The sequence below is a fragment of the Entelurus aequoreus genome, linkage group LG08 (assembly GCF_033978785.1).
Source record: "Entelurus aequoreus isolate RoL-2023_Sb linkage group LG08, RoL_Eaeq_v1.1, whole genome shotgun sequence".
Lineage (NCBI taxonomy): Eukaryota > Metazoa > Chordata > Actinopteri > Syngnathiformes > Syngnathidae > Entelurus > Entelurus aequoreus.
In genome coordinates this window covers 46,619,343-46,631,629 of record NC_084738.1, presented here as the reverse complement: position 1 = coordinate 46,631,629, position 12,287 = coordinate 46,619,343, and the positions used below count along the sequence as shown (strand labels likewise).

The following is a 12,287-nucleotide window of genomic DNA, read 5'->3' as shown; positions in this document are numbered from 1 at the left end:
GACTTCTTATTCTTTTCTCTTTTTGATGGAGCTTTGAAACGACAGCGTTATTTACACATCAGGGTACTGACAGTGCACTGCATTTTGCTGTACACTGCACTTAAGCACTTAAAGGTGTGTAAGTGAGGAAGTAGCAGGCATGTTGTTAAACTCACCATCAATGCCCTGCAGGTGGCGTTCTCGCCTGCGCACCGAGCTGCTGTAGCGGGCCGGGACTGTGGTTCTGGTTCGCTTACGGGACAGGTAGGTGTTCACAATCATGATCAGCGCTGTGATCAGCGTGAACAAGAGAAGCAACGTCGGTACAATAATCAGCGCCTGTTGTTCAGTCCGGACAACTGCAAGAGGAGAGCAAGTTTTCAGTTTGGAGGGTTTTAGTGGTCAACGCTGTTTTTCACTTTGCACACTTCTATACTTGCACTTCAGTACGTGTATTAAGCACCATACTTAGTTCTAACCATCCATCCGTTTTCTAATCGCTTGTCCCTTTCGCTTGTTCTTCTGTTGAGTACAACAACATCCAGGTACTGCATTTTGCCGTACTTGTCAATGTGAATGCACTTATGAACTCAAAAAGCGAAGTGTCAGTGTGGAAGTGTACTGATCGAAACACAGCCCTGAACCTCTAAACAACTAACTAAACCAGGAGTCGGCAACCCAAAATGTTAAAAGCGCCATATTGGAGCAAAAATACAAAAAAAAAATCTGTCTGGAGCCGCAAAAAAATAAAAGCCTCATATAAGCGTTATAATGAAGGCAACACATGATGTAAGTGTCTATATTAACCTACTATCAAAATGACTCAGGCTGACACAAATCTTCGTTGACAATTTCAATATTTCTTCTACACATTTTTTACAACATTGGAAAACATTAGTAAAACCGAGGCTTAGAATGGTATAGATGTGTGTCCAAGTTAAAGGAAACGGCAGGCTGTCTTCTTGTAATGGATTTATTACAATCCGGGTAACGTTTGCTGTGGTCTATAACGGCACTCAAACGACTATCAGAAATGCAGCCAATATTACATACAGATAATATGTAATGAAACATGCAAATATAAATTACATACATCAAATTATTTTAAATATACCTACAAACAAGACATAATGATGCAATATGTACATACAGATAGCCTAAATAGCATGTTAGCATTGATTACCTTGCAGTCATGCAGTGACAAATATGCCTGATTAGAACTCCAAAAAGTCAATAACATCAACACAGCTCACCTTTGTGCATTCACGCACAGCATAAAAAGTTTGGTGGACAAAATGAGACAACGAAGGAGTGGCATAAAACATGTCTTTCTAGAATTTCAATTCTTACCTTCTTAAATGAGGTTATGTTTTCGCCAGATTTACTTTGTTTGTCTGTGACTTAGCAACATAAATACCTTTGTAAATGGCACTTTTGATATCAAATAACGCTGCCATTGTACAATTGCTGTTTTTGTCCTCCCAGAATGCCAGGGTTTGTATGTTACTTAGCAACATAATAGGACCAGATTTTGATCACATTTTCAAAAAATGTCTGAAAAAGGTCTTTGAACAAGTGCTTTTGTAGTTTTTATTATTCCTAAATGAGCTTGTCAAAGCACTTATTGTTGGAAGTAATTTTCACCACCGCACAGTTTAGACCAGACCTGGGCAAATTAAGGCCTGGGGGCCGCATGCGTTGCTGCCATTATGATGTGCAGTGATGTTTTCAAATTAGCGTAAGTCTTGAACTATACAAAGTATTTCAATGGTACGAATCTGTGCTTTTGCATGATATACTAGTGACTATGGTAATCTAAGTCACAACAGCTCAGACGAGGCACCAAGCAGTGTGGGTGGGGAGCATTTCCACAGAGTGTTTACAGACCGGCCAGCCTGGGTGTTGGGGACAGACGCGGAAGGAGATTTTTACAACAAAGTTCTAAAGCTTAGTGATACATCAGATATATCAGATCGTAGGTGGGTTTATTTTTTACCCTAAGCGTTCATATTTCGCTGAGTTTGTTGCATTTTTGTTGCGTTTCGCTTTATTGTAAAATATTTTGATCGTGAGGGGGTGTGACGTTCACATGTTGTCAATATTCAGTGTTTTATCGTGAATAGATAATCCCACATTCTTTATTTTCATGTAAAGTTAAAAGTTAAAGTACCAATGATTGTCACACACACACTAGGTGTGGTGAAATGTGTCCTCTGCATTTGACCCATCCCCTTGTTCACCCCCTGGAAGGTGAGGGGAGCAGTGGGCAGCAGCCTTTAACCCCCAATTCCAACCCTTGATGCTGAGTGCCGAGCAGGGAGGTAATGGGTCCCATTTTTATAGTCTTTGGTATGACTCGGCCGGGGTTTAAACTTACAACCTACCGATCTCAGGGCGGACGCTTTAACCACTAGGCCGCTGAGTAGTATGTACATTCTGGGTGTCTCAATCAGTAAAAAATAATTCAAATTCCATTCCGTCATTATTGTTTTTAGCATTCAATCAGACATTATTGTGAGGTTTTATATATATATATATATATATATATATATATATATATATATATATATATATATATATATATATATATATATATATATATATATATATATATATATATCTATATATATCTATATATATATATCTATATCTATATAGATATATATATATATCTATAGATATATATATATATATATATAGATATCTATATATATATATATATATAGATAGATAGATATCGATAGATAGATAGTACTTTATTGATTCCTTCAAGATATATATATATATATATATATATATATATATATATATATATATATATATATATATATATATATATATATATATACATATATACACACTGGCCACCAGACACATTTTTTTCTCTAAATTTGTCCCCCCAAGTCAAAATAATTGCCCAGGCCTGGCTGGGCAACCGTCCATGCATTTTAGGTTAATCAAGGTTTATACAGTTTTTGTTTTGGTTTGTTTTCTTGAATGTAAAATAATGTTAAAAATGACCACAATAAATGTGCTTTTTATTCTTATTGTGCAGAGGAAACAGATGATCTGATCTATGGTCTTCTGCTGACCTCTGTTGGCTAATGGCATATGCTGTTCATCAGGGATGTCTTGGCGCAGGTTTTCTAGTTTAGTAATTAACGGTGTAGAAAAAGCACATTTTGACAGGAATATTTAACCACCAAAAAACACCCCCATGACCTCACCGGATATTGGATGGATTAAACATGGGACAAATCAAATCAAGGGAACTTTATTAAGGTAGTGCAGCGGCGAGAACATGCTGCCCGGCTGGTGGGAGTCGACCAGTTGGAGCTGGTCGGAGAGCTTGGTGTCAATAGCACAAGTGTGTCAGCACGCTCTTTTGTGCCATAAAAAAACCTAAACAGCCTAAAATCAGCAGAGGACAGAGCAAAAACAGCAAAGATGTATTATGTGCGAGGGGATTCTAGGACTCAACAGTTAACTGTCCGTTAATATACGATGTTAACCTGTAATTGTCTACAAAATTTATATTCCTGTTTAAACTGTTTTAAAAACAAAAAAGGTAAATGTAGAAGATATTTCAATGCAATATAATTTAAAATGACTACTTGTGGAAGAACGTCTACACTAGGGAGCTGCTAGTTTCGATGGGTATTTTGTTCAAGGAAAATAGGTGAAATATTTGTGTTTGTTGTGGTGGGTTGCAGCTATCACTGGCTTGCAGACATCGACACAACACCAGCAGGGTTACCAATACAAGGGAGGCGTGGATGGTAGTGTTGGCACACCTTGTTGGAACTATGGCCACGTCCACTCGATCACGGATACTTAATAAACGCATATTTATCTCTGCGTCCACATGCAAACGCATACTTTTATCCTTAAAAACGCAGACTTTTGCAAACGCTGGCCAAAGTGGAGAGTCCCAAAACTCTCCGCAAAGCGTGGGGGTCAGCAACCCGCGGCTCTCAAGCCGCATGCGGCTCTTTAGTGCCGCCCTAGTGGCTCCCTGGAGCATTTTTAAAAAAGGATTGAAAATGGAAAAAGATGGGGGAAAAAATCTTTTTTTTGTTTTAGTATGTTTTTTGTTTGAGGACAAACATGACACAAACCTTCCCAATTGTTAGAAAGCCCACTGTTTAATATGTTTGTGTGTATGCTTCACTGATGAGAGTATTTGGTGAACATTGTTTTGTCCTACTAATTTCGGCGGTTCTTGAACTCACCATAGTGTGGAATGTGACGCGGTTTGTTTACATATAAAATCTTTCACTCTTTCTTTGTCTCATTTTGTCCACCAAACATTTTTTGCTGTGCATGAATGCACAAAGGTGAGCTTTGTTGTTGTTATTGACTTGTTGGAGTGCTAATCAGGCATATTTGGTCAATGCATGACTGCAAGCTAATCAATGCTAACATGCTATTTAGGCTAGCTGTATGTACATATTGCATCATTATGTCTCATTTGTAGATATATTTGAGCTCATTTAATATCCTTTACTTTCATTCTCTTTGTATGTAATTTTGTTTTGCATGTCTCATGACATATTATCTGTGTGTAATATTGGCTGCATTTCAGATAGTTGTTTGTGTGCCATGTTGTTCCAGACCACAGCAAACATTACCTAGCTTGCCAAAGATTGTAATAAGTCTATTGAAAGAAGACAGCCTGTCATTTCCTTTAACTTGGACACACACATCTATACCTTTGGCCATTAAAAGCCAGTAATTTCCAGGAGTTATCTCACCTTATGAGTAGCCTCTGATTTACTAATGGTTTCCAATGTAAAAATGTGTAGAATAAATATTACATTTCAACATTTCTGTCAACGAAGATTTGCTTCAGCCTGCGACACATAGTCATTTTGATAGTAGGCTATTACAGCTGATATAGACACTTACGTCATGCGTTACCTTCATTATAAGATTTATACACGGCTTTTCATTTTTTGCGGCTCCAGACAGATTAGTTTTTTTGTATTTTTGGTCCGATATGGCTCTTTCAGCGTTTTGGGTTGCCGACCCCTGGTTTAGCGCATGTGTGAGCACGGCACAAACAGAGACTTGTGATGACGTCACTGTTGTGCCTTGTCATTTCTAAAGCTCAACAACACTGCCCTGTTGGCTTTACACCATGTAAAAGGACTTACTAAATGTTTGAGCGTGAACATGCTGTTATTTTCACTCAACATTAATAAAAAGGACACATCAAAATGGGCTTTGCATCACTATGCCAGCGCTATAGTGACATTCAGCTGTTTTGGATACGATCGCTGTCGAACCTCCACCTGATGGGACAACTTTGACAAGCAAGACTTGCTGTGTGTCACAAGAAAGGTGCAACATTATCTACGACAGGTCATTAAACCTCTTAAGGCCCAAGCTGTTTGTTTACATGCTTTTTTTATTTATCTTTGCTATTTGGGCTTATTGGACCCTAAGTAGAATAAAAACTAAGAATCATCTTTTGATATGATGTACTTAGTCCATAAGTAAAAAACGTGTACTTCATGTTTAGTGACATGCTAATTTTAATTTTTACACTTTTTTCTCCAAATTCCATTGTATGTTATACTCTTCTGACACCACCAGATGGCAGTATAAGTGTCCACATAAGCGGCCATAAGACCCCAATTCAGTAGTGTACACAATTTTGGAAATAAGTGCTAAAAGGTGCTGTCCACGCGTGAGGCCAATAAGGCCTTTAGAGGTTTAAGTTAACTTGCGCGTGTTGGTTCCATTTGTGTAGATCAGTGGTCCCCAACCTTTTTGTAACTGCGGACTGGTCAACGCTTGAAAATGTGTCCCACAGACAGGGGGGGTGGTATTTTTTATTTTTTTATTTATTTATTTTTTGTCATAAAAAAATACAATCATGTGTGTTTACGGACTGTATCCCTGCAGACTGTATTGATCTATATTGATATCCTGTGTTTTTTATGTTGATTTGATAAAAAAATAAATTAATATTAAAATTCAAAAAAAAATTATTATTTATTTTTTTTAATTTCTTGTGCGGCCCGGTACCAATCGATCCAAGGCCCGGTGGTTGGGGACCACTGGTGTAGATGGAGCCAGGCGCGTAAAAAGCGACCGAGCAACTGTAATATATTGTATGTATCGATTATTAAAGCTTTATAATTCCACAAGGGTTTTGCAGCGGCACATGCACCACTGTGTTCTTTATATAGGCACTTAAACATGCAAGAGGGTTTTTTTGGTTCCTTAGTGTACATAGTGTATATACCCTCCCACCCCCCCATTTTTTGTGTATATTGTTTTTCAAATCACCTGACATGTATATTGTGTATATGTACATCATTTATCCATTTTTTTAATGTATTTTTTATATATACATGTTACAGGTTATACATATTTTATTATTGAATGTATCAAATGTGATGAATATTTAATGGACCACAATGGAAACAAGCCTTTTGGCTTTTCGTGCCATCCATTTGCCTTTTTAAAACATTACATGGATTCAATTATTTAAGATGTCAATAAACTTCTCAATCAATCAATCAAAGTGTGTGCTGATTTTAGAAATAATGCACACCTCATTGCACATGTAATATCTCACCATGTTACAGTATAATTCTTTGAGTTTTGGGTTTCAGCAGCACAGGCGTGCATGCAAGCTTTAAACACTGGGGAAAAAAAGATAGATAATGTTCCCAGGGCTCTTGTGTACATGCAGGCTGGTTTTAAAGATAATGTACATGTCATTGTACGTCGAGTATATCAAAATAAACATTATAATAACAAAGGTGTAATGCCACCAAGTCAGGCTTCTGATTGGACAAAATGGGCATGACAGCAGACAGAGACAGTTTTGAGACCACACTTGTGTGGATGGAGATGGTCTTAACCTTGGATATGCATTTTTGAAACTCTCTGTGTTCGTGTGGACATGGCTTAAGGCATCTGTTGTTGTTCGAGGCTAGCAAAGCAACAACAGAGCATCGAAGCGACCACATATCCAATGCTGATTGAGAGTTAGGTCGAGCAGTGTTAGGCAATGAGCTAAAGGCCCTGGGCTGTCAACTCATAGTTCGGCGCAGCTCTTAAAGAGGAACTGCACGTTTTTTGTAATTCACAATCCTTGTGTAAGACAAGAAAACATATGTTTTTCCTTTTTTTAATGCATTCTAAATAGTAAATAAATGCAATTAAAAGTATGCTTACAATAGAGCGTATGGAAGTCGCTATATTTTGCCTATAAAGCGCTTAAAGAAACATCCAAACATTTCCATCAAGGTTTTATTTACATATATGTAATGTAGTAACGGGCACATTTCATAATAACATTTAATATTTATGTATTTTGCTCATTTTAAGCATATGCGGCACGTTGATTTAAAAAATGCATCTCTTAGTTTGCTTTTTCCTACAACATCACTGATTATTACTTACTGCAGACTTCGTGAGAGCCAACAAGCATCACTTATTGTTTAATGTCTGCTCTCACTGGGATGCCAACTGCTAGAATGTTGATATATTCCTATTTAGATGAAGAATGACTAAAAAACAAAAGTGGGGTGGGGTGAAACCAAGCGGTGAAACAAAGTCTTTCTCGGCATTTCCGGGTCTTGGATGTCAAAGTTGACAAACTTGTCAGATTATGTCCTCATCCTTCTACTATGCAGGTGAGAGACATTATTCATGATCAAGAATTAACTAGTTAAATTTGTCTTTGATCACGGCGCCACTATGGATAGTTTGTTTGCGTTAGCGCTTATAATAACAATATCACCAATACCTGGTTAATATTCACGTCACGAAATGTAAATGGAGTATTGTTGGCGCTTTTTGGGTGGTTATTTTTAAGGGCGGAAAAAAGGACTTCCCATTGACTCTATTGTAGGCAGACTTATATTTACATTTATTTACGATTTAGAATTTGTTAAAAAAAAAATACATACATTTTCTGGTCTCTCATAATGATTGTGAGTGATAGGCAACAATTTTTTTAATGTGCAGTTCCCCTTTAAGGCGCCGGGGAGTGACATACTGGTGCATACAGCATACTGGTGCACATGGTGTTTATTACACGGAGAAAGGCAAAGAAGATGATGATGAAGATGAGGTCTTACTGCACAGGTTGTCGCCAGTTGCACACATGTCACTCGAATTTGTTGAGTTGTTGGCCATTCTGGAGTGGACGACAAAAACATGTTAACAATTGTCAAAAAATAAAATCCCATGGCGTTAACATCAAGTTCAGCAGGATATATTTTTAATATATTTATAGGCTGTAAATATACTTTAAATTTTATAAATTTTATGTGGTATTGTTTTCACATTTATTTTAAGTTACAATTTATTTTTCCAGTATCTATTATTAAAATGTACATTTGACTCTGTTCTACACTACTTTTGATTTGTTTTATGTTTGTACAGCACTTTGGACAACTGGGGTTATTGTTGAATGTGCGAGATAAATTAATAACGTTAACAATGTCAGTCACTTAGATTACTAAACAAGACTAAACAGCAAAAAGCAGTAGTAAAAACATTTAAAACAGCAACTACTGACAAATGTGCTGAACAAAAGGAGTAAAACAAGTTAAAAGATAATAAATGATAAGATTTTATTTGGAACATGCATAACAAGGTCACATTCAAGTACATCGTGTTGACAGCTACACTGTTCAACACGTCTGAAAAGGAATAGTGAGAAGCAAGTATGATTTAATCCTAATACTAACCCTTTTCCAATCCTTTATGTACTGTAAAAAAAAAAAAAAAGTCAGTAGATTTCACGGAAAAATACTGGCAGCTCAGTCGCCAGAATTTTACAATAAAAATAAAAGTAGTACAATTTTTCCATTTACAATAATGCACTGTCAAAACAAAGTCTGTAGATTTTATGGAGAGAAAAAAATGACAGCCGAGTTTTTCCATTTACAGAAATGCATTGTAAAAAAAACCACAAAAAAAACCCACCATACATTTTACAGTACAAAACTGGCATCTTAGTTGCCAGAATTTTAGGCTACTGTAAAAATAAAAGTGCTACTATTTTGGCATTTACAATAATGCGCTTAAAACGTCAATAGATTTTATGGTAAAAAAAAACAAACTAACTGGCAGCTCAGCTGCTTAAATTTTTCTGTGAAAATAGTTTTTTCTATTTGCAGTAATGCACTTTTACAGTTGAAAAAAACTCTTAACTCATTCACCAGAATTTTACTGTAAGAATAAAAGATTATTTACATTTTATTATTTAGATTATTATTTAGATTATTTTTTACACTGATTACTGATTACCGGCTCTGATTTCAGAGCTGGTAATTTTTTTTAACCATAGTTTTTTTGTGTAGTTTGTTCACTTCCTGTATCAACCTAGTTTTAGTACTTGTTAAAAAACTTGGCTCTCAAAGTACAACCATTAAAATACAGTAGCATAGTAGGCCTAAGTATTCATTAAAACAAAGCAGATGTTTTATTTAACAATTATATTTAATATTTTTGGCCACTGTAACATTACACTCAGATTGAACAGTAACATTGTGTTTGAATATAGAAAAAGTAAACACTGTACTTTAATCAAATGAGCCTTAGGCGTACCAGTAGATGGAGCCCACGTACCACAGTTTGAGAATCCCTGATATAGTTGGTGGATAGCTTCCTCAGTAATTAAGAATTAATGAATGAATTAATAAATGAATAAGGAATAAGTTAGACCAAAAAAAATGTCTGGTAATAAGTGGTATAAAATATATGATAATACTATCTTAATTAAATAATAGAGAAAATAATGACAAGTAAATAGCAAAGACGGGAGTAAAACTAATACACACTGTCTATTGATAATATAAATATAGAATATGTTACATGTAATAAATAAGCACTGTGGTTCAGCAAAATTTTATCATAAGCTTGTACCATTTTTGAAAGGTCTCGTAATAGTACATTGTTTAATTTACTTACTTCATTGTGTTCCATGTTTTAGTTGCACATACAGATGTGCTCAAGGTTTTTAGTGTTGTGCGTGTCTACAACAAATGTTTTCAATTTAAAGGGAAGACTTGTACAAAAATTAAAAAGGTACAGGACTCAAAATTGAATACGAATCAAAATATTATTGATGTCTCATACTAGTTCAAAAGCCGAGCGTAACAGGGAGTCGGCAAAGGATTGAAAAGTGGACAATCATAGCAAAAAGGAAATATTCAATGGTCCCCTTCTAACCTCGCCCAGTGCCCTGGGACAACACAACATGTCTCACTCTAACATTAGGACACAAGAAAGTTTGTCAATGTAATCTATTACAGGCATTTGTTAAACCTTTAGCCTTGCCTTCCGCAATTTATTCACCACGATGCATTTGTGTTGGCATAAATACTGCCACATTTCTTCCTTACTAGTTTCCTCAATGGATGTGACGGAACCAGTTTGCCTGCCGCCTTCTCTCACATTCATGAGTGCATGAGCTTACACAACAAGAGACGAGGCGTGCGACACACATGAAAACACACGCCAGACGAAACTAAACCCCTCGTTGAAAGCAGCGAGACACAACAAAGTCAAGCATTATGTCCCTCGTCCCGCGTCGTTGCTCAAACAAGGGTGTCCAAAGTGAGGCCCGGGTGCCATTTTATGGCAGAAAAAAAATATTATGCCCAATATCTGAAGCAAATAACTTGAATTGTCTTAGTCCATCTTAGTCCATCAGTTATCCAGGAAAACATGACCTTCCTGAGCAATCATCAGGTGTGGTTGAGTGTGGAAGAAGACATAATAATGACGCATTAGTAGGGGTGAACAAGAGCTCGCCATCTTACCTGTGAATCCACTCAGGTGTCAAACATTGTTGTCTGTGCTCATGTTGCGTACACACCGGCATGTATTGTCACTGTGCTTGGCCACGCCCCCCCTCATCAGCTGAAGACCGAGCCGACTGCTGATTGTTAGGCCGCGTGGTCATGTGACCTTTTGAGTCACGACACACCCGAGGCAGCAGTATCACCTCAGGCCGGTTACACCACATGCTGAGATTGATTGAGTGAAGTCCGGTGAGTCAGCAAAAAACGTGACGGCTCTCTTGAGCAAGGCAGTATGGGTGACATTTCTGTTTAGAAGCCGTAAAAAATTTTTTAAAAAAATGCAGCTAATATTGTGACAATGGGCGGAGCCATGATCAACTACTGGAACAAGATGACAGCATCCAGATGTAATATCCACTCTGTGTGTGTAGAATAGAATAGAATAGAATAGAAAGTACTTTATTGATCCCTGGGGGAAATTCAGCACAACAGTTCGCTCACAATAGACAAGAATAATAATAAATATAATAGTACAATATATATATAATATATTATTAGGGATGTCCGATAATGACTTTTTGCCGATATCCGATATTGTCCAACTCTTTAATTACCGATACCGATATCAATCGATACCGATATATACAGTCGTGGAATTAACACATTATTATGCCTAATTTGGACAACCAGGTATGGTGAAGATAAAGTCCTTTTTTTTTAAATTAATAAAATAAAATAAGATAAATAAATTAAAAACATTTTCTTGAATAAAAAAGAAAGTAAAACAATATAAAAACAGTTACATAGAAACTAGTAATTAATGAAAATGAGTAAAATTAACTGTTAAAGGTTAGTACTATTAGTGGACCAGCAGCACGCACAATCATGTGTGCTTACGGACTGTATCCCTTGCAGACTGTTTTGATATATATTGATATATAATGTAGGAACCAGAATATTAATAACAGAAAAAACAACCCTTTTGTGTGAATGAGTGTGAATGGGGAAGGGAGGTTGTTTGGGTTGGTGCACTAATTGTAAGTGTATCTTGTGTTTTTTATGTTGATTTAATTAAAAAAACAAAAACAAAAACAAAAAAAACGATACCGATAAAAAAAAAAAAACGATACCGATATTTTCCGATATTACATTTTAAAGCATTCATCTCTATATATTATATGTATAATATATAGTATATAAATAATATAAATATATTGTACATATACTGCGATGAGGTGGCGACTTGTCCAGGGTGTACCCCACCTTCCGCCTGATTGTAGCTGAGAAAGGCTCCAACACCCCCCGCGACCCCGAAGGGAATAAGCGGTAGAAAATGGATGGATGGATTCTACATATACTACATATACTCTACATTTAAGTGCAGTCAAGAAGGAACATATGCATTATACATGCATGTGTGTGTGTGTGTGTGTGTGTGTGTGTGTGTGTGTGTGTGTGTGTGTGTGTGTGTGTGTGTGTGTGTGGGTGTGTGTGTCCGGTCACATTGAGGCGGTCAGTGCTGAGGTTTAT

General features: G+C 36.6%; 1 protein-coding gene across 1 annotated transcript in view; it reads right to left on the bottom strand.

Moving 5' to 3' along the window:
* Positions 1–10,829, bottom strand: part of LOC133655111 (tyrosine-protein kinase STYK1-like) — a 29,064-nt gene extending 18,235 nt beyond the window's left edge. Inside the window, exons 1-3 of the mRNA XM_062055027.1 lie at positions 10,776–10,829; positions 8,082–8,140; positions 156–338 (exon numbers count right to left, since the gene is read on the bottom strand). Coding sequence (XP_061911011.1) covers positions 156–338; positions 8,082–8,139 — 241 coding nt within the window. The 5' untranslated portion in view covers position 8,140; positions 10,776–10,829. The remainder of the gene's footprint in view (positions 1–155; positions 339–8,081; positions 8,141–10,775) is intronic.
* Between the last annotated feature and the right edge of the window lie 1,458 nt (positions 10,830–12,287).